At 47.1% G+C, this 27589-nt stretch overlaps 2 protein-coding genes across 2 annotated transcripts in view; one reads left to right on the top strand and one right to left on the bottom strand.

The window, feature by feature from the left end:
- The first annotated feature begins 9915 nt into the window (after nt 1-9915).
- Nucleotides 9916-21624, top strand: LOC138368969 (mucin-22-like). Its single transcript, XM_069331700.1, has 4 exons — nt 9916-10542; nt 14146-15144; nt 20320-21318; nt 21610-21624. The coding sequence occupies exons 1-4, from the start codon at nt 9916-9918 to the stop codon at nt 21622-21624; spliced, it is 2640 nt and encodes an 879-aa protein (XP_069187801.1).
- A 49-nt stretch (nt 21625-21673) lies between these two features.
- The window catches only part of LOC138368970 (dentin sialophosphoprotein-like), a 34077-nt gene continuing 28161 nt past the window's right edge, over nt 21674-27589 (bottom strand). Inside the window, exons 3-4 of the mRNA XM_069331701.1 lie at nt 24833-26174; nt 21674-22664 (exon numbers count right to left, since the gene is read on the bottom strand). Coding sequence (XP_069187802.1) covers nt 21674-22664; nt 24833-26174 — 2333 coding nt within the window. The remainder of the gene's footprint in view (nt 22665-24832; nt 26175-27589) is intronic.

Genomic DNA, 27589 nt, shown 5'->3' on the forward strand with positions numbered 1-27589 from the left:
GTTGGGGATCTCATCCCATGTTGGAATATGTGGGAATGAACGAGCATATGTGCTGGCTGCTGAAGGCGCTGAAGGAGACCATATTGAATACTTCATACCCAAGACTCAACTACAAATTAGAGGTATTATCAGGCAACATCACCGTGACAAGGTAACTGAGGAAAGGAGGATAGAAGCACAAACCAGTGAATCTGTACGATGGTACAACATGGTTGCAGCTGGCAATCCCAATCACTATGGCTGAAGAGGAGGAGGACGAGGGAGAGAATCAGTAATAGCGAGAATCCGTCTTGGATACAAATATCCATGGAGATTTGGAATGGAAACAACAGTTGATCAGCGAAGTTGCAGAATCTGTGGTGAGAGTGATGGACACCGCCTTGACCACTATCTACGTGAATGTGAACACCTGAGAGACATTAGGAATAACTGTAGAATAATAAACCCCACATTGTTTGAGTTAGGAAAACACTATTTGTCAAATATTGATACTGATCTTAAAAGATTTCTCCATTTTGCACCCGCAAGATAACGTAAGCTTTTAAGGGTTGATAAATGTTAATCTTCTTGTTTGAGGAGCTGTTCACTTGAGACAGTTAAGCAAGTCCCAGCTGTGTCTGGGTACAAGTGACAGGATGAACAACCCAGCGGGTTTTCTTCCTATTGGGGAGTGTTGTACATTCTGCTATGGCGGTGTGTCCACTCACAAGATGAGTGGCGCTGCCCAATAAACTCGCCCCTCAGGGAAAAATTAAAAAAAAAAATTTTGTGCTCCTGGTACTTAGAAAGTATCTTTTAGATACTAGTAGCTCCTTGTACCTCCACTTGTGTACACCACTTGTGTACAAGGCACCAAGCTTATCTGAGGGTGATCAGGATGGGACCCCATCGTTAAGGCGATTGTGCTCTGTGCTGGTTGGGGTGGTGGTGTAGGGTGGTAGAGGGTGGTGGTGAGGGTGGTATTAGAGGGTGGTGATAGGGTGGTGGTAGAGTGGTGGTAGGGCTGTGGTAGGGTGGTGGTAGAGGGTGGTGGTAGGGTGGTGGTAGGGCTGTGGTAGGGTGGTGGTAGAGGGTGGTGGTGAGAGGAGGGGAGTGGAGAGGGAGAGCAACAATATTTATTGGTTCTAGTGAGCCATGTTTGGTAAGGCAAGACCCGGAATATAGCAGAGGCTGGCCGTCTGGTGCTACCCTCCCCCATAGTTACACCCCCTGGCGCCCTCCTCCGCCCCTCACACGCTCTCACGCAAGCACACACGCTCCCACACGCTCGCACACACACGCACACACTAGGCACAAGGGGACACAGGTGGAAACTGAGTGCCCAAATGAGCCACAGAAGTATTAGAAAGAACTTTTTTAGTGTCAGAGTGGTTGACAAATGGAATGCACTAGGAAGTGATGTGGTGGAGGCTGACTCCATACACAATTTAAAGTGTGGTGGTGGTAGAGGGTGGTGGTGAGAGGAGGGGAGTGGAGAGGGAGAGCAACAACAAAAGGTATGCTGAACTCTGTAGTTACTATATGAGTACTGGAACACTTGATGATATATTGGACTTGTATCCAAAATTTACCATGTAATGTATCAATCATACAATGTATGTATGTGATGTAACTATATAACCTGAGCTTGTAAAAGCACCTTCATCACCTTCAGTGATTAAGTGCTTAATTGCACACTAGTTTCTTTATCAGCTACCTCACCCTGTCAGGGTAAATGAGACAAATGTATGTGAATGCATGTATGTGTGTATATATGTATGTGTATGTGTGTGTGTGTATGTATATGTATGGGTATAAAGCAAATATGGAAGCTGATCAGAATTACATTTCACCTTTGTGAATGTACATTAATGACACTATGTAAAAGACACATCTAATACTTTATGTAGGGCGTACGTAAATCTGTGTATCTTTGTATTTACGTATGTAGGTTAGCTTAGCATTTTAAAAGCACCGAATCACCTTCTGTGGTTGAGTGTTCAATAAACCCTTGAACTGTATGTTTAACACATCTCTAACCCTGTCCATGGAGGACAGAAGAAAATGTATATATGCTGGTTAGCATTGTAAATGTGTGGCCACGTCTGTGGTAGGAAAAAAAAAAAAAAAAAAAAAAAAAAAAAAAAAAAAAAAAAAAAAAAAAAAAAAAAAAAATTAAAGTGTAGATATGATAGAGCCCAGTAGGCTCAGGAATCTGTACACCAGTTGATTGACAGTTGAGAGGCGGGACCAAAGAGCCAAAGCTTAAACCCCGCAAGCACAATTAGGTGAGTAGATGAGTACACTCACACAATCACGGCAGGATTGATTGGGAGAACAAGGAACCGCATGGAGGCGAGGATACATGGAGAGCCAAACTACTGGAGGTGGCGACTAGAAACTTCTTAACCCAGCATGTCAGAGAACCCACAAGGATGAGAGGAAATGACAAACCAGCGAGACTCGACCTGGTCTTCACCCTGAACGACTCCGACATAAGAGAAATCAGTTTTGAGGCAACAGTAGGAATGAGCGACCACAGTGTATTGGTGTTTGAGTTCCTGATTGAAGAAGGGTTATTGAACTCGAGGAGGGATACCGAAACCAAAAGGTTAGCATACCGAAAGAGAAACTATGAGGAGATAAGAAAATTCCTAACAGATATAGTATGGGAAACAGAGCTCAGGGAAAAGATGGCCCAAGATATGATGGACTACATCACGCAGAAGTGCAAGGACGCAGCAAACAAGTTTGTCCCAGTCCAAAAGGAAAACAGTGAAAAGAAGATGAGAAACCCATGGTTTAATCAGAGATGTAGGCTAGCTAAGCAGCAAAGTAAAAGGGCATGGAGAAACTATAGGAATAACAGGACACTGGAGAGCAGAGAAAGATACCAGAATGCCAGGAATGAATATGTCAGGATGAGAAGAGAGGCAGAAAGACAATACGAAAATGACATCGCAAGCAAGGCAAAGACTCAGCCTAAATTGCTGCACAGCCACATCAGGAGAAAAACAACAGTAAAGGAACAGGTTATGAAATTAAAGATAGGGGCAGAAGGATTCACTACAAACGACAAGGAAGTGTGTGAGGAACTGAATAAGAAATTCCAAGAGGTCTTCACCTTAGAGCAAGGAGAAATCCCAGAGATAAGAGAGGGAATAGCCAACCAGGAACCACTGGAAGAGTTTGAGATTACCAGCGGGGAAGTAAGGAAGTGTTTACTAGAATTGGATGTGACAAAGGCTATAGGCCCAGATGGAATCTCCCCTTGGATACTAAAGGAAGGAGCAGAAGAACTGTGCCTCCCGCTCTCCATGGTGTATAACAAATCACTGGCAACAGGGGAACTGCCAGAAATTTGGAAAGCAGCTAACGTAGTCCCGATATACAAGAGAGTGGATTGACAGGAGGCACTGAATTACAGGCCAGTGTCCCTAACCTGCATACTATGCAAGATGATGGAGAAGATTGTGCGAAGAAAGCTAGTGGAGCACCTGGAGCAAAAGAACTTTGTAACACAGCATCAACATGGATTCAGGGATGGCAGGTCCTGCCTCACAGGGTTACTTGAATTCTACGACCAGGCAACAAAAATAAGGCAAGAAAGAGAAGGGTGGGCAGACTGCATATTTTTGGAACCAAGAACAAGTATGTTAGTGTGAGAAGAGCAGCTGAGAAAAGGTAAGAAAATGATATAGCTAATAAAGCCAAGACCAAACCAAAGCTACTACTGTCACATCAGGAGGAAGACAACAGTGAAGGAACAGGTGATGAAACTTAGGGTGGGCGAGGACAGATACACAGAGAATGACAAAGAGGTGTGTGAAGAACTCAACAAAAGGTTCCAGGAGGTCTTTACAATAGAACAGGGAGAAGTCATGGCGCAAGGAGAGGTGGCAGCAAACCAGGTGGCCTTGGAAAGGTTCGAAATTACAAGAGATGAGGTCAAGAAGCACCTATTGGAGCTGGATGTGAGAAAAGCTGTTGGGCCAGATGGAATCTCACCATGGGTATTGAAAGAGTGTGCAGGAGCACTTTGCTTGCCATTCTCCATAGTGTATAGTAGGTCACTGGAAATGGGAGACCTACCAGAAATATGGAAGACTGCTAATGTAGTACCAATATACAAAAAGGGTGACAGACAAGAGGCACTGAACTACAGGCCAGTGTTCTTAACTTGTATGCCATGCAAGGTGATGGAGAAGATTGTGAGAAAAAACCTAGTGTCGAAAAATCCGACACCATTTAATATAACATACAGACAGATAATAATTGCTGTATTGTATAAACAAGTTACCCATAGAAAATGTAACTGTAGTGGAATTACCGTCTATAGAAAACGGGATATCATCACCACATACTATTATAAATTCACCAGCTATTCTGCTGGGAATTATTCTTAAATACATTAGTCTTTGGACTTTACCATCATAAAACATTTCATATAAATTAACTTAATTATCAATATTAAAGTAGAGTAAATGTGACCCTTCTATCACTTTCTGTCATCTGGACAATGTAAACCAGGCGTCAGGGGAGAGGGAGGGGCAGCCATTGTTTATACTAAGACCACAGAGGCTCACGGGAGCAAATACGGCTCCTGTTAATTTTACTTGCACGTAGTGTTATGGAAACCAAAGGTGTACCATCTTCAACACGCTGTCAACAAATTCAAGTTAAGTGTTCTTCCGAAACCCATTTATCTTTCATTTATGGCCATTAATGTCTGGATATAGGGTGACCCGGTTAGAGCACGATATAGCCTCATACTAAAGGTAATTAAGCCAGGTCTTCATTGTTCCATGTACAGTGTTTTCTCTGATATAGCTTGTTATATATTAGGAACCTGGCTTCACAGTTAGCGCCCTTTTGACAGGTCAAGACAAGGAAGCATGCTTTGTGCATCAGTTACCAGGGTGATGGAAGCTACCTCAAAGAGGGAAAATGTGGTGTCTACATCCTGGTTATACCTGGTGTACTAAGGCCTGCTGTACAATAAGATAAGGAACCTCTTCAATGTATGTAGTCTATTACTGTAGTTTGATTGGCTGCATATAAATAAATTAAATTAATATAAACCCCCCCTAATGTGTAGAGGATCGATTTGTGAGATTATGAGATTATTGCAGAAATACAGTCCACTTATCATTATACAAATTGCTATCGAAGTATATAAATTAATGTAAATATAAATTCTATATAAATTCATATAAATTAAATAAATATAAATCTCACAGGTCGGTTCCCACACCTAGTAACACATCTGGAGAGAAGAGACTTCGTGACAACCCATCAACATGGGTTCAGGGAGGGTAAATCTTGCCTTACAGGCTTGATAGAATTCTACGATCAGGTGACACAGATTAAGCAAGAAAGAGAAGGATGGGCGGACTGCATTTTTTTGGACTGTCGGAAAGCCTTTGACACAGTACCCCATAAAAGGTTGATGCATAAGCTGGAGAAACAGGCAGAAGTAACTGGTAGGGCGCTCCAGTGGATAAAGTACCTAAGCAATAGAAAGCAGAGAGTTATAGTGAGTGGTGAGACCTCAGAATGGCGTGAAGTTATCAGTGGAGTCCCACAGGGCTCTGTGCTTGGACCTTATCCTGTTTCTGATATATGTAAATGATCTCCTAGAGGGTTTAGACTCATTCCTCTCAATGTTTGCTGACGACGCCAAAATTATGAGAAGGATTAAGACAGAGGAGGACAGCTTGAGGCTTCAAGAAGACCTGGACAAGCTGCAGGAATGGTCGAACAAATGACTGTTAGAGTTTAAGCCAAGCAAATGTAACGTAATGAAGATAGGGGTAGGAAGCAGAAGACCAGATACAAGGTATCATTTGGGAGATGAAATACTTCAAGAGTCAGAGAGAGAGAAAGACCTGGGGTTGATATCACGCCAGACCTGTCCCCTGAAGCTCATATCAAGAGGATAACATCAGCAGCATATGCCAGGTTGGCTAACAGAAGAACGGCTTTTAGAAACTTGTGTAAGGAATCTTTCAGAACATTATATACCACATATGTCAGACCCATCCTGGAGTATGCGGCTCCAGCATGGAATCCATATCTAGTCAAGCATAAGACTAAACTGGAAAAGGTTCAAAGGTTTGCCACCAGACTAGTACCCGAGCTGAAAGGTATGAGCTACGAGGAGAGACTACGGGAATTAAACCTCACTTCGTTGGAAGACAGAAGAGTTAGGGGAGACATGATCACCACATTCAAGATTCTCAAGGGAATCGACAGGGTTGATAAAGACAGGCTATTTAACACAAGGGGCACACACACTAGGGGGTCACAGGTGGGAACTGAGTGCCCAAATGAGCTACAGAAATATTTGAAAGAACTTTTTTAGTGTCAGAGTGGTTGACAAATGGAATGCATTAGGAAGTAATGTGGTGGAGGCTGACTCCATACACAGTTTCAAGTGTAGATATGATAGAGCCCAGTAGGCTCAGGAACCTGTACACCTGTTGATTGACGGTTGAGAGGCGGGACCAAAGAGCCAGAGCTCAACCCCCGCAAGCACAACTAGGTGAGTACACACACAAACACACACGCACACACACACACACACACACACACACACACACACACACACACACACACACACACACACACACACACACACACACACACACACACACACACACACACACACACACACGGGAATGGAGTTTTAAGGAGATGGCCATCCCGGGCTGTGAGGAGTTCAGAGACTACATAGCAGGCACCATAACAATGGGAGGACCAAGGATAGTAGTAGCAGTAATATACAACCCTCCACCAAATGACAGGAGACCCAGTCAAGAGTATGAAAACAACAACAAGGCAGTTAACACTATAATTGAGAGGGCAGCCTCTGCTGCCTGTAGAAATAGATCCCACCTGCTCATCATGGGCGACTTCAATCACGGAAAGATTGACTGGGAGAACAAGGAACAGCATGGAGGCGAGGATACGTGGAGAGCCAAACTATTGGAGGTGGTGACAAGCAACTTTTTAACGCAGCATGTCGGAGAACCCACAAGGATGAGAGGCAATGACGAACCAGCGAGACTCGACCTAGTCTTCACTCTGAACGACTCCGACATAAGAGAAATCGGTTTTGAGGACCCAGTAGGAATGAGCGACCACAGTGTACTGGTGTTTGAGTACTTGATTGAAGAAGGGTTATTGAACTCGAGGAGGGATACCGAAACCAAAAGGTTAGCATACCGAAAGGGAAACTATGAGGGGATAAGAAAATTCCTAACAGATATAGCATGGGAAACAGAGCTCAGGGGAAAGACGGCCCAAGATATGATGGATTACATCACGCAGAAGTGCAAGGACGCAGCAAACAAGTTTGTCCCAGTCCAAAAGGAAAACAGAGAAATGAAGATGAGAAACCCATGGTTTAATCAAAGATGTAGGCTAGCTAAGCAGCAAAGTAAAAGGGCATGGAGAAACTATAGGAATAACAGGACACTGGAGAGCAGAGAAAGATACCAGAATGCCAGGAATGAATATGTCAGGATGAGAAGAGAGGCAGCAAGACAATACGAAAATGACATCGCAAGCAAGGCAAAGACTCAGCCTAAATTGTTGCATAGCCACATTAGGAGAAAAACAACAGTAAAGGAACAGGTTATGAGATTAAGGATAGGGGCGGAAGGATTCACTACAAATGACAAGAAAGTGTGTGAGGAATTGAATAAGAAATTCCAGGAGGTCTTCACCTTAGAGCAAGGAGAAATTCCAGAGGTAAGTGAGGGAATAGCTAACCAGGAACCACTGGAAGAGTTTGAGATTACCAGTGGGGAAGTAAGGAAGTGTTTACTAGAGTTGGACGTGACGAAGGCAATAGGCCCAGATGGAATCTCCCCTTGGGTTCTAAAGGAAGGAGCAAGAGAACTGAGCCTACCACTCTCCATAGTGTATAACAAATCACTGGCAACAGGGGAACTGCCAGATATTTGGAAAGCAGCTAACGTAGTCCCGATATACAAGAAAGGGGATAGACAGGAGGCACTGAACTACAGGCCAGTGTCCCTAACCTGCATACCATGCAAGCTGATGGAGAAGATTGTGCGAAAAAAACTAGTGGAGCATCTGGAGCGAAGGAACTTTGTAACACAGCATCAACACGGGTTCAGGGATGGCAGGTCCTGCCTCACAGGGTTACTTGAATTCTACGACCAGGCAACAAAAATAAGGCAAGAAAGAGAAGGGTGGGCAGACTGCATATTTTTGGATTGTCAGAAAGCCTTTGATACAGTGCCACACAAGAGGCTAGTGCGAAAGTTGGAGATGCAGGCTGGAGTGAGAGGGAAGGTACTCCGGTGGATAGAGGAGTACCTAAGCAACAGGAGACAACGAGTCTGTGTGAGGGGTGAGGTCTCAGATTGGCGAGACGTCACAAGTGGAGTCCCGCAGGGGTCAGTCCTTGGACCTATACTGTTTCTGGTATATGTAAATGATCTCCCAGAGGGTATAGATTCGTTCCTCTCAATGTTTGCCGACGATGCAAAAATTATGAGGAGGATTGAAACAGAGGATGATAGTAGGAGGCTACAAGATGATCTGGATAGACTGAGTGAATGGTCCAACAAATGGCTGTTGAAGTTCAACCCGAGTAAATGCAAAGTAATGAAACTAGGCAGTGGAAACAGGAGGCCAGGCACAGGATACAGAATAGGAGATGAAGTACTTAATGAAACAGACAGAGAGAAAGATCTAGGAGTTGATATCACACCAGACCTGTCTCCTGAAGCCCACATAAAGAGAATAACGTCTGCGGCATATGCGAGGCTGGCTAACATCAGAACGGCGTTCAGGAACCTGTGTAAGGAATAATTCAGAATCTTGTACACCACATATGTAAGACCAATCCTGGAGTATGCGGCCCCAGCATGGAGCCCGTACCTTGTCAAGCACAAGACGAAGCTGGAAAAAGTCCAAAGGTATGCTACTAGACTAGTCCCAGAACTAAGAGGCATGAGTTATGAGGAAAGGCTGCGGGAAATGCACCTTACGACACTGAAAGACAGAAGAGTAAGGGGGGACATGATCACAACCTACAAAATCCTCAGGGGAATCGACCGGGTAAACAAGGATGAACTATTCAACACTGGTGGGACGCGAACAAGGGGACACAGGTGGAAGCTGAGTACCCAAATGAGCCACAGAGACGTTAGAAAGAACTTTTTCAGTGTCAGAGTAGTTAGTAAATGGAATGCATTAGGCAGTGATGTGGTGGAGGCTGACTCCATACACAGCTTCAAATGTAGATATGATAGAGCCCAATAGGCTCAGGAATCTGTACACCAGTTGATTGACGGTTGAGAGGCGGGACCAAAGAGCCAGAGCTCAACCCCCGCAAGCAAGTACAATTAGGTGAGTACACACAGGGAAGTTAAGATGGAGGCCCCCTTGGGAATGAGTGATCACAGTGTATTGATCTTTAAGTGCCTGGTAAAGCTAGGACTTATCTTCCCCCCTAAAAAAGAACCAGGAAACAAAGGGCTGGCATACCGAAAGGGGAATTATGAAGAGATGAGAAGTTTCCTAAGGGATATTTCATTGGAAATAGAACTCAGAACTAAGACCGTACAAGACATGATAGATTATGTCACCCAAAACTGTCAGGAGGCAGTAAACAGGTTTATCCCGGCCCGGCAGGAAAAACCCGCAAAGCAAAATAAGAATCCATGGTTTAATAGGGTAAGTATTGAAGCAAAGGAGCTGAACAGAAGGGCGTGGAGGAACTTCCGAAATAACAGAACACCAGAAAAGAGAGAAAGATACCAGAGAACCAGGAACGAGTATGTCAGGGTGAGAAGAGAAGCTCAGGGACAGTATGAAAATGACATAGCTAATAAAGCCAAGACCGAACCTAAGCTGCTCCACTGTCACAGGGGGACAACAACAGTGAAGAAACAGGTGATGAAACTTAGAACGGGTGAGGACAGGTACATAGACAATGATAAGAATGAGGCTACTGTTAGCAAAGTTTCTGTTAGCGAGGCTTCTGTTAGCGAGGGTACTGTTAGCGAGGCTACTAATAGCGAGGCTTCTGTTATCGAGGCTGCTGTTAGCGAGCCCACTGTTATCGAGGCTACTGTTAGCGAAGCTACTGTTAGCGAGGCTACTGTTAGCGAGGCTACTGTTAGCGAGCCTATTGTTATCGAGGCTACTGTTATCGAGGCTACAGTTAGCGAATCTTCTGTTTGCGAAACTACTGTTAGCGAGGCTACTGTTATCGAGGTTACTGTTAGCGAGGCTACTGTTAGTGAGGCAATTGTTAGCGAGGACCCTGTTAGCGAGGCTACTGTTAGCGAGGCTTCTGTTAGCGCGGCTACTGTTGACGTGACTACTGTTATCGTAGCTAATGTTATCGTGGCTGCTGTTGTCGTGAATAATGTTATCGTGGCTACTGTTGACGTGACTACTGTTATCGTGACTACTGTTATCGTGACTACTGTTATCGTGGCTGCTGTTGTCGTGGCTACTGTTGTCGAGGCTACTGTTATCGTGGCTACTGTTATTGAGGCTACTGATAACGAGGCTTCTGTTAGCGAGGCTACTTGTTAGCGAGGCTACTGTTAGCGAGGCTTCTGTTAGCGAGGCTACTGTTAGCGAGGCTTCTGTTAGCTAGGCTACTGTTAGCGAGGCTACTGTTAACGAGGCTACTTGCTAGCGAGGCTTCTGTTAGCGAGGCTACTTTTAGGGAGGCTTCTGTTAGCGAGGCTACTGTTAGCGAGGGTTCTGTTAGCGAGGCTACTGTTAGCGAGGCTACTGTTAGCAAAGCTTCTGTTAGTGAGGCTTCTGTTATCGAGGCTACTGGTAGCGAGGCTACTGTTAGCGAGGCTACTGTTAGCAAAGCTTCTGTTAGCGAGGCTTCAGTTAGCGAGGGTAATGTTAGCGAGGCTACTAATAGCGAGGCTTCTGTTTTCGAGGCTGTTGTTAGCGAGCCCACTGTTATCGAGGCTACTGTTAGCGAGGCTACTGTTAGCGAGGCTACTGTTAGCGAGGCTACTGTTTGCGAGGCTACTGTTAGCGAGCCTATTGTTATCGAGGCTACTGCTATCGAGGCTACTGTTAGCGAATCTTCTGTTTGTGAGGCTACTGTTAGCGAGGCTACTGTTATCGAGGCTACTGTTAGCGAGGCTACTGTTAGTGAGGCAATTGTTAGCGAGGCTACTGTTATCGAGGCTACTGTTAGCAAGGCTACTGTTAGCGAGGCTTCTGTTAGCGCGGTTACTGTTGTCGTGACTACTGTTATCGTAGCTACGGTTATCGTGGCTGCTGTTGTCGTGACTACTGTTGTCGGGACTACTGTTATCGTGACTACTGTTATCGTGACTACTGTTCTCGTGACAACTGTCATCGTGACTACTGTTGTCGTGACTACTGTTATCGTGACTACTGTTATCGTGGCTACTGTTGTCCTGACTACTGTTATCGTGGCTGCTGTTGTCGTGGCTACTGTTGTCGAGGCTACTGTTATCATGGCTACTGTTATTGAGGCTACTGTTAGCGAGGCTTCTGTTAGCGAGGCTACTGTTAGCGAAGCTTCTGTTAGCTAGCCTACTGTTAGCGAGGCTACTGTAAGCGAGGCTACTTGCTACCGAGGCTTCTGTTAGCGAGGCTACTGTTAGCGAGGCTTCTGTTAGCGAAGCTACTGTTATCGAGGGTTCTGTTAGCGAGGCTACTGTTAGCGAGGCTTCCGTTAGCGAGGCTACTGTTAGCAAGGCTTCAGTTAGCGAGGCTACTGTTAGCGAGGCTATTTGCTAGCGAGGCTACTGTTAGCGAGGCTTCTGTTAGCGAGGCTTCTGTTATCGAGGCTACTGTTAGCGAGGATACTGTTAGCGAGGCTACTTGTTAGCGAGGCTACTGTTAGCGAGGCTACTGTCATCGTGACTACTGTTATCGTGACTAATGTTGTCGTGGTTACTGTTGTCGTGACTACTGTTATCGTGGCTACTGTTATCGTGGGTACTGTTGTCGTGAGTACTGTTATCGTGGCTACTGTTATCGAGGCTTCTGTTGTCGTGACTACTGTTATCGTGGCTACTGCTATCGTTGCTACTGTTATCGTGGCTACTGCTATCGTTGCTACTGTTATCGTGGCTACTGTTGTCGAGGCTACTGTTATCGTGGCTACTGTTATTGAGGCTACTGTTAGCGAGGCTTCTCTTATCGAGGCTACTGTTAGCGAGGCTACTGTTAGCAAGGCTACTGTTAGCAAAGCTTCTGTTAGCAAGGGTACTGTTAGCGAGGCTACTGTTAGCGAGGCTACTGTTAGCAAAGCTTCTGTTAGCGAGGCTTCTGTTATCGAGGCTACTGTAAGCCAGGCTACTGTTAGCGAGGCTACTGTTAGCAAAGCTTCTGTAAGCGAGGCTTCTGTTAGCGAGAGTACTGTTAGCGAGGCTACTGTTATCGAGGCTACTGTTAGCGAGGCTACTGTTATCGAGGGTACTGTTAGCGAGGCTACTGTTTGCAAGGCTACTGTTAGCGAGCCTATTGTTATCGAGGCTACTGTTTGCAAGGCTACTGTTAGCGAGCCTATTGTTATCGAGGCTACTGTTATCGAGGCAACTGTTAGCGAATCTTCTGTTTGCGAGGCTACTGTTAGCGAGGCTACTATTATCGAGGCTACTGTTAGCGAGGCTACTGTTAGTGAGGCAATTGTTAGCGAGGCTACTGTTAGCGAGGCTTCTGTTAGCGAGGCAACTGTTATCGAGGCTACTGTTAGCAAGGCTACTGTTAGCGAGGCTACTGTCGTCGTGACTACTGTTATCGTAGCTATTGTTATCGTGGCTGCTGTAGTCGTGACTACTGTTGTCGGGACTACTGTTATCGTGACTACTGTTATCGTGACTACTGTTCTCGTGACTACTGTTATCGTGACTACTGTTATCATGGCTACTGTTGTCGTGACTACTGTTATCGTGACTACTGTTATCGTGACTACAGTTATCGTGGCTGCTGTTGTCGTGGCTACTGTTGTCGAGGCTACTGTTATCGTGGTACTGTTATTGAGGCTACTGTTAGCGAGGCTTCTGTTAGTGAGGCTACTTGTTAGCAAGGCTACTGTTAGCGAGGCTTCTGTTAGCGAGGCTTATGTTAGCTAGGCTTCTGTTAGCTAGGCTACTGTTAGCGAGGCTACTGTTAGCGAGGCTACTTGCTAGCGAGGCTTCTGTTAGCGAGGCTACTGTTAGCGAGGCTTCTGTTAGCGAGGCTACTGTTAGCGAGGGTTCTGTTAGCGAGGCTACTGTTAGCGAGGCTATTTGCTAGCGAGGCTACTTGCTAGCGAGGCTACTGTTAGCGAGGCTTCTGTTAGCGAGGCTACTGTTAGCGAGGGTTCTGTTAGCGAGGCTACTGTTAGCGAGGCTATTTGCTAGCGAGGCTACTTGCTAGCGAGGCTACTATTAGCGAGGCTTCTGTTAGTGAGGCTTCTGTTATCGAGGCTACTGTTAGCAAGGCTACTGTTAGCGAGGTTACTGTTAGCGAGGCTACTGTTAGCGAGGCTACTGTTAGCGAGGCTACTTGCTAGCGAGGCTACTGTTAGCGAGGCTTCTGTTAGCGAGGCTTCTGTTATGAGGCTACTGTTAGCGAGGCTACTGTTAGCGAGGTTACTGTTAGCGAGGCTACTGTTAGCGAGGCTACTGTTAGCGAGGCTACTTGCTAGCGAGGCTACTGTTAGCGAGGCTTCTGTTAGCGAGACTTCTGTTATGAGGCTACTGTTAGCGAGGCTACTGTTAGCGAGGCTACTGTTAGCGAGGCTACTGGTAGCAAGGCTTCTGTTAACGAGGCTACTGTTAGCGAGGTAACTGTTAGCGAGGCTACTGTTAGTGAGGCTACTTGCTAGCGAGGCTTCTGTTAGCGAGGCTACTGTTAACGAGGCTTCTGTTAGCGAGGCTACTGTTAGCGAGGCTTCTGTTAGCGAGGCTACTGTTAGCGAGGCTATTTGTAAGCGAGGCTACTGTTAGCGAGGCTTCTGTTAGCGAGGCTTCTGTTATCGAGGCTACTGTTAGCGAGGCTACTGTTAGCGAGGCTATTGTTAGCAAGGCTATTGTTAGCGAGGTTACTGTTAGCGAGGCTACTGTTAGGTAGGCTACTGTTAGCGAGGCTACTTGCTAGCGAGGCTACTGTTAGCGAGGCTTCTGTTAGCGAGGCTTCTGTTATGAGGCTACTGTTAGCGAGGCTACTTTTAGCGAGGTTACTGTTAGCGAGGCTACTGGTAGCAAGGCTTCTGTTAACGAGGCTTCTGTTAGCGAGGTAACTGTTAGCGAGGCTACTGTTAGCGAGGCTACTGTTAGCGAGGCTTCTGTTAGCGAGGCTTCTGTTATCGAGGCTACTGTTAGCAAGGCTACTGTTAGCGAGGCTACTGTTAGCGAGGCTACTGGTAGCAAGGCTTCTGTTAACGAGGCTTCTGTCAGCGAGGTAACTGTTTGCGAGGCTACTGTTAGCGAGGCTACTGTTAGCGAGGCTTCTGTTACCGAAGCTACGGTTGGCGAGCCCACTGTTATCGAGGCTGCTGTTAGCGAGGCTACTGTTAGCGAGGCTTCTGTTACCGAAGCTACGGTTGGCGAGCCCACTGTTATCGAGGCTTCTGTTGGCGAGGCTTCTGTTATCGAGGCTACTGTTAGCGAGGCTTCTGTTATCGAGGCTGCTGTTAGCGAGGCTATTGTTAGCGAGGCTACTGGTAGCGAGGCTACTGTTAGCGAGGCTTCTGTTATCGAGGTTTCTGTTATCAAGGCTACTATTATCGAGGCTACTGTTATCGAGGCAACTGTTAGCGAGGCTACTGTTAGCGAGGCTTCTGTTAGCGAGGCTATTGTTAGCGAGGCTACTGTTAGCGAGGCTACTGTTAGCGAGGCTTCTGTTAGCGAGGCTTCTGTTTGCGAGGCTACTGTTAGCGAGGCTACTGTTATCGAGGTTACTGTTAGCGAGTCTACTGTTAATGAGGCAATTGTTAGCGAGACTACTGTTAGCGAGGCTACTGTTAGCGAGGCTTCTGTTTGCGAGGCTACTGTTAGCGAGGCTACTGTTATCGAGGTTACTGTTAGCGAGTCTACTGTTAATGAGGCAATTGTTAGCGAGACTACTGCTAGCGAGGCTACTGTTAGCGAGGCTTCTGTTAGCGAGGCTACTGTTAGCCCGACTTCTGTTAGCGAGGCTACTTGTTAGCGAGGCTACTGTTAGCGAGGCTTCTGTTTGCGAGGCTACTGTTAGCGAGGCTACTGTTAGCGAGGCTACTGCTATCGAGGCTACTGTTAGCGAGGTTACTGTTAGCGAGGCTACTTTTAACGAGGCTACTCTTAGCGAGGGTACTGTTATCGAGGCTACTGTTATCGAAGCTACTGATAGCGAGGCTACTGTTAGCGAGGCTACTGTTAGCGAGGCTACTGTTAGCGAGGCTATTGTTAGCAAGGCTACTGTTAGCGATTCTACTGTTAGCGAGGCTACTGTTAGCGAGGCAATTGTTAGCGAGGCTACTGTTAGCGAGGCTACTGTAACGAGGCTATTGTATCGAGGCTACTGTTAGCGAGGTTACTGTTAACGAGGTTACTGTTAGCGAGGCTACTGTTGTCGTGACTACTGTTATCGTGACTACTGTTATCGTGGCTACTGTTAGCGAGGCTATTGTATCGAGGCTAATGTTAGCGAGGTTACTGTTAGCGAGGCTACAGTTGTCGTGACAACAGTTATCGTGGCTACTGTTATCGTGGCTATTGTTATCGTGAATACTGTTATCGTGACTATTGTTATCGTGGCTGCTGTTGTCGTGACTACTGTTATCGTGACTACTGTTATCGTGGCTACTGTTGTCTTGACTACTGTTATCGTGACTACTGTTATCGTGACTACTGTTATTGTAGCTGCTGTTGTCGTGGCTACTGTTATTATGACTACTGTTATCGAGGCTACTGTTGTCGTGACTGCTGTTGTCGTGGCTTCTGTTGTCGTGAATTCTGTTTTCGTGGCTACTCTTGTCGTGACTACTGTTGTCGTTGCTACTGTTATTGTCGCTACTGTTGCCGTGACTACTGTTATCGCGGATACTGTTATCGTGGCTACTGTTGTCCTGACTACTGTTATCGTGGCTACTGTTATCGTGGCTACTGTTTTCGTGACTACTGTTATCGCGGCTCCTGCTATCGTTGCTACTGGTGTCGTGATTACTTTTATAGTGGCTACTGTTCTCGTGGCTACTGTTGTCGTGACTACTGTTGTCGTGGCTATTGTTATCGTGGCTACTGTTGTCGTGACTACTGTTATCGCGGCTGCTGTTATAGTGGCTACCGTTGTCGTGACTACTGTTATCTCGGCTACTATTATCGTGGCTACTGTTGTCTTGGCTACTGTTATCGTGGCTACTGTTGTCGTGACTACTGTTATCGCGACTACTCTTTTCGTGGCTACTGTTGTCATAGCTACTGTTATCGTGGTTACTGTTGTCGTGACTACTGTTGTCGTGGCTACTGTTGTCGTGACTACTGTAATCGTGGCTACTGTTATCGTAGCTACTGTTGTCCTGACTACTGTTATCGTATCTGCTGTTGTCGTGGCTACTGTTGTCCTGACTACTGTATCGTGGATACTGTTGTCCTGACTACTGTTATCGTGACTACTGTTGTCCTGACTACTGTTATCGTGGCTACTGTTGTCGTGACTACTGTTGTCGTGGCTACTGTTATCGTGGCTACTGTTGTCGTGACTACTGTTATCCTGGCTACTGTTATCCTGGCTATTGTTATCGTGGATACTGTTATCGTGCCTACTGCTGTCGTGACTACTGTTATCGTGGCTACTGTTGTCCTGACTACTGTTATCGTTGCTACTGTTTTCGTGGCTACTGTTGTCCTGACTACTGTTATCGTGGCTACTGTTATCGTGACTACTGTTTTCGTGACTTTTGTTTTCGAGGCTACTGTTATCGTAGCTACTGCTATTGAGGCTACTCTTATCGAGGCTTCTGTTAGCGACGCTACTTGTTAGCGAGGCTACTGTTATCGAGGCTTCTGTTAGCGAGACTACTATTAGCGAGGATTCTGTTAGCAAGGTTACTGTTAGCGAGGCTACTGTTAGCGAGGCTACTTGCTAGCGAGGCTACTGTTAGCGAGGCTTCTGTTAGCGAAGCTACTGTTAGCGAGGCTTCTGCTAGCGAGGCTACTGTTATCGAGGCTACTGGTAGCGAGGCTACTGCTAGCGACGCAACTGTTAGCGAGGCTACTGTTAGAGAAGCTACTGTTAGCGAGGCTTCTGTTAGCGAATCTTCTGTTTGTGAGGCTACTGTTAGCGAGGCTACTGTTATCGAGGCTACTGTTAGCGAGGCTACTGTTAGTGAGGCAATTGTTAGCGAGGCTACTGTTATCGAGGCTACTGTTAGCAAGGCTACTGTTAGCGAGGCTTCTGTTAGCGCGGTTACTGTTGTCGTGACTACTGTTATCGTAGCTACGGTTATCGTGGCTGCTGTTGTCGTGACTACTGTTGTCGGGACTACTGTTATCGTGACTACTGTTATCGTGACTACTGTTCTCGTGACAACTGTCATCGTGACTACTGTTGTCGTGACTACTGTTATCGTGACTACTGTTATCGTGGCTACTGTTGTCCTGACTACTGTTATCGTGGCTGCTGTTGTCGTGGCTACTGTTGTCGAGGCTACTGTTATCATGGCTACTGTTATTGAGGCTACTGTTAGCGAGGCTTCTGTTAGCGAGGCTACTGTTAGCGAAGCTTCTGTTAGCTAGCCTACTGTTAGCGAGGCTACTGTAAGCGAGGCTACTTGCTACCGAGGCTTCTGTTAGCGAGGCTACTGTTAGCGAGGCTTCTGTTAGCGAAGCTACTGTTATCGAGGGTTCTGTTAGCGAGGCTACTGTTAGCGAGGCTTCCGTTAGCGAGGCTACTGTTAGCAAGGCTTCAGTTAGCGAGGCTACTGTTAGCGAGGCTATTTGCTAGCGAGGCTACTGTTAGCGAGGCTTCTGTTAGCGAGGCTTCTGTTATCGAGGCTACTGTTAGCGAGGATACTGTTAGCGAGGCTACTTGTTAGCGAGGCTACTGTTAGCGAGGCTACTGTCATCGTGACTACTGTTATCGTGACTAATGTTGTCGTGGTTACTGTTGTCGTGACTACTGTTATCGTGGCTACTGTTATCGTGGGTACTGTTGTCGTGAGTACTGTTATCGTGGCTACTGTTATCGAGGCTTCTGTTGTCGTGACTACTGTTATCGTGGCTACTGCTATCGTTGCTACTGTTATCGTGGCTACTGCTATCGTTGCTACTGTTATCGTGGCTACTGTTGTCGAGGCTACTGTTATCGTGGCTACTGTTATTGAGGCTACTGTTAGCGAGGCTTCTCTTATCGAGGCTACTGTTAGCGAGGCTACTGTTAGCAAGGCTACTGTTAGCAAAGCTTCTGTTAGCAAGGGTACTGTTAGCGAGGCTACTGTTAGCGAGGCTACTGTTAGCAAAGCTTCTGTTAGCGAGGCTTCTGTTATCGAGGCTACTGTAAGCCAGGCTACTGTTAGCGAGGCTACTGTTAGCAAAGCTTCTGTAAGCGAGGCTTCTGTTAGCGAGAGTACTGTTAGCGAGGCTACTGTTATCGAGGCTACTGTTAGCGAGGCTACTGTTATCGAGGGTACTGTTAGCGAGGCTACTGTTTGCAAGGCTACTGTTAGCGAGCCTATTGTTATCGAGGCTACTGTTTGCAAGGCTACTGTTAGCGAGCCTATTGTTATCGAGGCTACTGTTATCGAGGCAACTGTTAGCGAATCTTCTGTTTGCGAGGCTACTGTTAGCGAGGCTACTATTATCGAGGCTACTGTTAGCGAGGCTACTGTTAGTGAGGCAATTGTTAGCGAGGCTACTGTTAGCGAGGCTTCTGTTAGCGAGGCAACTGTTATCGAGGCTACTGTTAGCAAGGCTACTGTTAGCGAGGCTACTGTCGTCGTGACTACTGTTATCGTAGCTATTGTTATCGTGGCTGCTGTAGTCGTGACTACTGTTGTCGGGACTACTGTTATCGTGACTACTGTTATCGTGACTACTGTTCTCGTGACTACTGTTATCGTGACTACTGTTATCGTGGCTACTGTTGTCGTGACTACTGTTATCGTGACTACTGTTATCGTGACTACAGTTATCGTGGCTGCTGTTGTCGTGGCTACTGTTGTCGAGGCTACTGTTATCGTGGTACTGTTATTGAGGCTACTGTTAGCGAGGCTTCTGTTAGTGAGGCTACTTGTTAGCAAGGCTACTGTTAGCGAGGCTTCTGTTAGCGAGGCTTATGTTAGCTAGGCTTCTGTTAGCTAGGCTACTGTTAGCGAGGCTACTGTTAGCGAGGCTACTTGCTAGCGAGGCTTCTGTTAGCGAGGCTACTGTTAGCGAGGCTTCTGTTAGCGAGGCTACTGTTAGCGAGGGTTCTGGTAGCGAGGCTACTGTTAGCGAGGCTATTTGCTAGCGAGGCTACTTGCTAGCGAGGCTACTGTTAGCGAGGCTTCTGTTAGCGAGGCTACTGTTAGCGAGGGTTCTGTTAGCGAGGCTACTGTTAGCGAGGCTATTTGCTAGCGAGGCTACTTGCTAGCGAGGCTACTATTAGCGAGGCTTCTGTTAGTGAGGCTTCTGTTATCGAGGCTACTGTTAGCAAGGCTACTGTTAGCGAGGTTACTGTTAGCGAGGCTACTGTTAGCGAGGCTACTGTTAGCGAGGCTACTTGCTAGCGAGGCTACTGTTAGCGAGGCTTCTGTTAGCTAGGCTTCTGTTATGAGGCTACTGTTAGCGAGGCTACTGTTAGCGAGGTTACTGTTAGCGAGGCTACTGTTAGCGAGGCTACTGTTAGCGAGGCTACTTGCTAGCGAGGCTACTGTTAGCGAGGCTTCTGTTAGCGAGACTTCTGTTATGAGGCTACTGTTAGCGAGGCTACTGTTAGCGAGGCTACTGTTAGCGAGGCTACTGGTAGCAAGGCTTCTGTTAACGAGGCTACTGTTAGCGAGGTAACTGTTAGCGAGGCTACTGTTAGTGAGGCTACTTGCTAGCGAGGCTTCTGTTAGCGAGGCTACTGTTAACGAGGCTTCTGTTAGCGAGGCTACTGTTAGCGAGGCTTCTGTTAGCGAGGCTACTGTTAGCGAGGCTATTTGTAAGCGAGGCTACTGTTAGCGAGGCTTCTGTTAGCGAGGCTTCTGTTATCGAGGCTACTGTTAGCGAGGCTACTGTTAGCGAGGCTATTGTTAGCAAGGCTATTGTTAGCGAGGTTACTGTTAGCGAGGCTACTGTTAGGTAGGCTACTGTTAGCGAGGCTACTTGCTAGCGAGGCTACTGTTAGCGAGGCTTCTGTTAGCGAGGCTTCTGTTATGAGGCTACTGTTAGCGAGGCTACTTTTAGCGAGGTTACTGTTAGCGAGGCTACTGGTAGCAAGGCTTCTGTTAACGAGGCTTCTGTTAGCGAGGTAACTGTTAGCGAGGCTACTGTTAGCGAGGCTACTGTTAGCGAGGCTTCTGTTAGCGAGGCTTCTGTTATCGAGGCTACTGTTAGCAAGGCTACTGTTAGCGAGGCTACTGTTAGCGAGGCTACTGGTAGCAAGGCTTCTGTTAACGAGGCTTCTGTCAGCGAGGTAACTGTTTGCGAGGCTACTGTTAGCGAGGCTACTGTTAGCGAGGCTTCTGTTACCGAAGCTACGGTTGGCGAGCCCACTGTTATCGAGGCTGCTGTTAGCGAGGCTACTGTTAGCGAGGCTTCTGTTACCGAAGCTACGGTTGGCGAGCCCACTGTTATCGAGGCTTCTGTTGGCGAGGCTTCTGTTATCGAGGCTACTGTTAGCGAGGCTTCTGTTATCGAGGCTGCTGTTAGCGAGGCTATTGTTAGCGAGGCTACTGGTAGCGAGGCTACTGTTAGCGAGGCTTCTGTTATCGAGGTTTCTGTTATCAAGGCTACTATTATCGAGGCTACTGTTATCGAGGCAACTGTTAGCGAGGCTACTGTTAGCGAGGCTTCTGTTAGCGAGGCTATTGTTAGCGAGGCTACTGTTAGCGAGGCTACTGTTAGCGAGGCTTCTGTTAGCGAGGCTTCTGTTTGCGAGGCTACTGTTAGCGAGGCTACTGTTATCGAGGTTACTGTTAGCGAGTCTACTGTTAATGAGGCAATTGTTAGCGAGACTACTGTTAGCGAGGCTACTGTTAGCGAGGCTTCTGTTTGCGAGGCTACTGTTAGCGAGGCTACTGTTATCGAGGTTACTGTTAGCGAGTCTACTGTTAATGAGGCAATTGTTAGCGAGACTACTGCTAGCGAGGCTACTGTTAGCGAGGCTTCTGTTAGCGAGGCTACTGTTAGCCCGACTTCTGTTAGCGAGGCTACTTGTTAGTGAGGCTACTGTTAGCGAGGCTTCTGTTTGCGAGGCTACTGTTAGCGAGGCTACTGTTAGCGAGGCTACTGCTATCGAGGCTACTGTTAGCGAGGTTACTGTTAGCGAGGCTACTTTTAACGAGGCTACTCTTAGCGAGGGTACTGTTATCGAGGCTACTGTTATCGAAGCTACTGATAGCGAGGCTACTGTTAGCGAGGCTACTGTTAGCGAGGCTACTGTTAGCGAGGCTATTGTTAGCAAGGCTACTGTTAGCGATTCTACTGTTAGCGAGGCTACTGTTAGCGAGGCAATTGTTAGCGAGGCTACTGTTAGCGAGGCTACTGTAACGAGGCTATTGTATCGAGGCTACTGTTAGCGAGGTTACTGTTAACGAGGTTACTGTTAGCGAGGCTACTGTTGTCGTGACTACTGTTTTCGTGACTACTGTTATCGTGGCTACTGTTAGCGAGGCTATTGTATCGAGGCTAATGTTAGCGAGGTTACTGTTAGCGAGGCTACAGTTGTCGTGACAACAGTTATCGTGGCTACTGTTATCGTGGCTATTGTTATCGTGAATACTGTTATCGTGACTATTGTTATCGTGGCTGCTGTTGTCGTGACTACTGTTATCGTGACTACTGTTATCGTGGCTACTGTTGTCTTGACTACTGTTATCGTGACTACTGTTATCGTGACTACTGTTATTGTAGCTGCTGTTGTCGTGGCTACTGTTATTATGACTACTGTTATCGAGGCTACTGTTGTCGTGACTGCTGTTGTCGTGGCTTCTGTTGTCGTGAATTCTGTTTTCGTGGCTACTCTTGTCGTGACTACTGTTGTCGTTGCTACTGTTATTGTCGCTACTGTTGCCGTGACTACTGTTAACGCGGATACTGTTATCGTGGCTACTGTTGTCCTGACTACTGTTATCGTGGCTACTGTTATCGTGGCTACTGTTTTCGTGACTACTGTTATCGCGGCTCCTGCTATCGTTGCTACTGGTGTCGTGATTACTTTTATAGTGGCTACTGTTCTCGTGGCTACTGTTGTCGTGACTACTGTTGTCGTGGCTATTGTTATCGTGGCTACTGTTGTCGTGACTACTGTTATCGCGGCTGCTGTTATAGTGGCTACCGTTGTCGTGACTACTGTTATCTCGGCTACTATTATCGTGGCTACTGTTGTCATAGCTACTGTTATCGTGGTTACTGTTGTCGTGACTACTGTTGTCGTGGCTACTGTTGTCGTGACTACTGTAATCGTGGCTACTGTTATCGTAGCTACTGTTGTCCTGACTACTGTTATCGTATCTGCTGTTGTCGTGGCTACTGTTGTCCTGACTACTGTATCGTGGATACTGTTGTCCTGACTACTGTTATCGTGACTACTGTTGTCCTGACTACTGTTATCGTGGCTACTGTTGTCGTGACTACTGTTGTCGTGGCTACTGTTATCGTGGCTACTGTTGTCGTGACTACTGTTATCCTGGCTACTGTTATCCTGGCTATTGTTATCGTGGATACTGTTATCGTGCCTACTGCTGTCGTGACTACTGTTATCGTGGCTACTGTTGTCCTGACTACTGTTATCGTTGCTACTGTTTTCGTGGCTACTGTTGTCCTGACTACTGTTATCGTGGCTACTGTTATCGTGACTACTGTTTTCGTGACTTTTGTTTTCGAGGCTACTGTTATCGTAGCTACTGCTATTGAGGCTACTCTTATCGAGGCTTCTGTTAGCGACGCTACTTGTTAGCGAGGCTACTGTTATCGAGGCTTCTGTTAGCGAGACTACTATTAGCGAGGATTCTGTTAGCAAGGTTACTGTTAGCGAGGCTACTGTTAGCGAGGCTACTTGCTAGCGAGGCTACTGTTAGCGAGGCTTCTGTTAGCGAAGCTACTGTTAGCGAGGCTTCTGCTAGCGAGGCTACTGTTATCGAGGCTACTGGTAGCGAGGCTACTGCTAGCGACGCAACTGTTAGCGAGGCTACTGTTAGAGAAGCTACTGTTAGCGAGGCTTCTGTTAGCGAGGTTATGTTAGCGAGGCTACTGTTATTGAGGCTACTGTTAGTGAGGCTACTGTTAGCGAGGCTTCTGTTATTGAGGCTACTGTTAGCGACGCTACTGTTAGCGAGGCTTCTGTTAGCGAGGCTTCTGTTAGCGAGGGTACTGTTAGCGAGGATACTGTTGCGAGGCAATTGTTAGCGAGGCTTCTGTTATCGAGGCTACTGTTAGCGAGGCTACTGTTATCGAGGCTACTGTTAGCGAGGCTACTGTTAGCGAGGCTACTGTTAGCGAGGCTACTGTTATCGAGGCTACTTTTAACGAGGCTACTGTTAGCGAGGCTTCTGTTATCGAGGCTACTGTTAGCGAGGCTACTGTTATCGAGGCTACTGTTAGCGAGGCTACTCTTTGTGAGACTACTGTTAGCGAGGCAATTGTTATTGAGGCTACTGTTATCGAGGCTACTGTTATCGAGGCAACTGTTAGCGAAGCTATTGTTATCGAAGCTACTGTTAGCGAGGCTTCTGTTAGCGAGGCTACTGTTAGCGAGGCTATTTGCTAGCGAGGCTACTGTTAGCGAGGCTTCTGTTATCTAGGCTTCTGTTATCGAGGCTCCTGTTAGCGAAGCTACTGTTAGCGAGGCTATTTGTTAGCGAGGCTACTGTTAGCGAGGCTACTGTTAGCAAAACTACTGTTAGCGAGGCTACTGTTAGCGAGGCTACTGTTAGCGAGGCTACTTGCTAGCGAGGCTACTGTTAGCGAGGCTTCTGTTAGCGAGGCTTCTGTTATCGAGGCTACTATTAGCGAGGCTACTGTTAGCGAGGTTACTGTTAGCGAGGCTACTGGTTGCAAGGCTTCTGTTAGCGAGGTAACTGTTAGCGAGGCTTCTGTTAGCGAGGCTACTGTTAGCGAGGCTTCTGTTATCGAGGCTTCTGTTGGCGAGGCTTCTGTTATCGAGGCTACTGTTAGCGAGGCTTCTGTTATCGTGGCTGCTGTTAGCGAGGCTACTGGTAGCGAGGCTACTGGTAGCGAGGCTACTGGTAACGAGGCTACTAGTAGCGAGGCTACTGTTAGCGAGGCTTCTGTTATCGAGGCTTCTGTTACCAAGGCTACTGTTATCGAGGCTTCTGTTAGCGAGGCTATTGTTAGCGAGGCTACTGTTAGCGAGGCTACTGTTAGCGAGGTTTCTGTTAGCGAGGCTTCTGTTTGCGAGGCTACTTATAGCGAGGCTACTGTTATCGAGGTTACTGTTAGCGAGGCTACTGTTGGTGAGGCAATTGTTAGCGAGGCTACTGTCAGCGAGACTACTGTTAGCGAGGCTACTGTTAGCGAGGCTTCTGTTAGCGAGGCTACTGTTAGCGAGACTTCTGTTAGCGAGGTTACTGTTAGCGAGGTTACTGCTAGCGAGGCTACTGTTAGCGAGGCAATTGTTAGCGAGGCTACTGTTAGCGAGGCTACTGTAACGAGGCTATTGTATCGAGGCTACTGTTAGCGAGGTTACTGTTAACGAGGCTACTGTTGGCGAGGCTACTGTTGTCGTGACTACTGTTATCGTGACTATTGTTATCGTGGCTACTGTTAGCGAGGCTATTGTATCGAGGCTAATGTTAGCGAGGTTACTGTTAGCGAGGCTACTGTTGTCGTGACAACAGTTATCGTGGCTACTGTTATCGTGGCTATTGTTATCGTGAATACTGTTATCGTGACTATTGTTATCGTGGCTGCTGTTGTCGTGACTACTGTTATCGTGACTACTGTTATCGTGGCTACTGTTGTCTTGACTACTGTTATCGTGACTACTGTTATCGTGACTACTGTTATCGTGGCTGCTGTTGTCGTGGCTACTGTTATTATGACTACTGTTATCGAGGCTACTGTTGTCGTGACTGCTGTTGTCGTGGCTACTGTTGTCGTGAATTTTGTTTTCGTGGCTACTGTTGTCGTGACTACTGTTGTCGTTGCTACTGTTATTGTCGCTACTGTTGCCGTGACTACTGTTATCGCGGATACTGTTATCGTGGCTACTGTTGTCCTGACTACTGTTATCGTGGCTACTGTTATCGTGGCTACTGTTTTCGTGACTACTGTTATCGCGGCTCCTGCTATCGTTGCTACTGGTGTCGTGATTACTTTTATAGTGGCTACTGTTCTCGTGGCTACTGTTGTCGTGACTACTGTTGTCGTGGCTATTGTTATCGTGGCTACTGTTGTCGTGACTACTGTTATCGCGGCTGCTGTTATAGTGGCTACCGTTGTCGTGACTACTGTTATCTCGGCTACTATTATCGTGGCTACTGTTGTCTTGGCTACTGTTATCGTGGCTACTGTTGTCGTGACTACTGTTATCGCGACTACTCTTGTCGTGGCTACTGTTGTCATAGCTACTGTTATCGTGGTTACAGTTGTCGTGACTACTGTTGTCGTGGCAACTGTTGTCGTGACTACTGTAATCGTGGCTACTGTTATCGTAGCTACTGTTGTCCTGACTACTGTTATCGTGGCTACTGTTCTCGTGACTACTGTTGTCGTGGCTACTGTTATCGTGGCTACTGTTGTCGTGACTACTGTTATCCTGGCTACTGTTATCCTGGCTACTGTTATCGTGGATACTGTTATCGTGCCTACTGCTGTCGTGACTACTGTTATCGTGGCTACTGTTATCGTTGCTACTGCTTTCGTGGCTACTGTTGTCGTGACTACTGTTATCGTGGCTACTGTTTTCGTGACTACTGTTTTCGTGACTTTTGTTTTCGAGGCTACTGTTATCGTTGCTACTGTTATTGAGGCTACTCTTATCGAGGCTTCTGTTAGCGAGGCTACTTGTTAGCGAGGCTACTGTTAGCGAGGCTTCTGTTAGCGAGACTACTATTAGCGAGGCTTCTGTTAGCAAGGTTACTGTTAGCGAGGCTACTGTTAGCGAGGCTACTTGCTAGCGAGGCTACTGTTAGCGAGGCTTCTGTTAGCGAGGCTACTGTTAGCGAGGCTTCTGCTAGCGAGGCTACTGTTATCGAGGCTACTGGAAGCGAGGCTACTGCTAGCGAGGCTACTGTTAGCGAGGCTACTGTTAGAGAGGCTACTGTTAGCGAGGCTTCTGTTAGCGAGGCTATGTTAGCGAGGCTACTGTTATCGAGGCTACTGTTAGTGAGGCTACTGTTAGCGAGGCTTCTGTTATTGAGGCTACTGTTAGCGACGCTACTGTTAGCGAGGCTTCTGTTAGCGAGGCTTCTGTTAGCGAGGGTACTGTTAGCGAGGATACTGTTGCGAGGCTTCTGTTAGCGAGGCTACTTGTTAGCGAGGCTACTGTTAGCGAGGCTTCTGTTAGCGAGACTACTATTAGCGAGGCTTCTGTTAGCAAGGTTACTGTTAGCGAGGCTACTGTTAGCGAGGCTACTTGCTAGCGAGGCTACTGTTAGCGAGGCTTCTGTTAGCAAGGCTACTGTTAGCGAGGCTTCTGCTAGCGAGGCTACTGTTATCGAGGCTACTGGTAGCGAGGCTACTGCTAGCGAGGCTACTGTTAGCGAGGCTACTGTTAGAGAGGCTACTGTTAGCGAGGCTTCTGTTAGCGAGGCTATGTTAGCGAGGCTACTGTTATCGAGGCTACTGTTAGTGAGGCTACTGTTAGCGAGGCTTCTGTTATTGAGGCTACTGTTAGCGACGCTACTGTTAGCGAGGCTTCTGTTAGCGAGGCTTCTGTTAGCGAGGGTACTGTTAGCGAGGATACTGTTGCGAGGCTACTGTTAGCGAGGCTTCTGTTATCGAGGCTACTGTTAGCGAGGCTACTGTTATCGAGGCTACTGTTAGCGAGGCTACTGTTAGCGAGGATACTGTTAGCGAGGCTACTGTTATCGAGGCTACTTTTAACGAGGCTACAGTTAGCGAGGCTTCTGTTATCGAGGCTACTGTTAGCGAGGCTACTGTTATCGAGGCTACTGTTAGCGAGGCTACTCTTTGTGAGACTACTGTTAGCGAGGCAATTGGTTTTGAGGCTACTGTTATCGAGGCTACTGTTATCGAGGCAACTGTTAGCGAAGCTATTGTTATCGAAGCTACTGTTAGCGAGGTTTCTGTTAGCGAGGCTACTGTTAGCGAGGCTATTTGCTAGCGAGGCTACTGTTAGCGAGGCTTCTGTTAGCGCGGCTTCTGTTATCGAGGCTACTGTTAGCGAAGCTACTGTTAGCGAGGCTATTTGTTAGCGAGGCTACTGTTAGCGAGGCTACTGTTAGCAAAACTACTGTTAGCGAGGCTACTGTTAGCGAGGCTACTGT

The sequence above is a fragment of the Procambarus clarkii genome, chromosome 26 (genome assembly GCF_040958095.1).
Source record: "Procambarus clarkii isolate CNS0578487 chromosome 26, FALCON_Pclarkii_2.0, whole genome shotgun sequence".
Taxonomy (NCBI): Eukaryota; Metazoa; Arthropoda; class Malacostraca; order Decapoda; family Cambaridae; genus Procambarus; species Procambarus clarkii.

Bases quoted from the DNA above. Each gene is read 5' to 3' on its own strand.
- LOC138368969 (XM_069331700.1), top strand. From the start codon at position 9,916: ATGAAACTTAGAACGGGTGAGGACAGGTACATAGACAATGATAAGAAT. The intron at 10,543-14,145 runs GTTAGCGAGGCT...GGCTTCTGTTAG, and splicing joins CTACTGATAACGAGGCTTCT to CGAGGCTTCTGTTATGAGGC. The intron at 15,145-20,319 runs GTTAGCGAGGCT...GGCTTCTGTTAG, and splicing joins CTACTGTTAGCCCGACTTCT to CGAGGCTTCTGTTATGAGGC.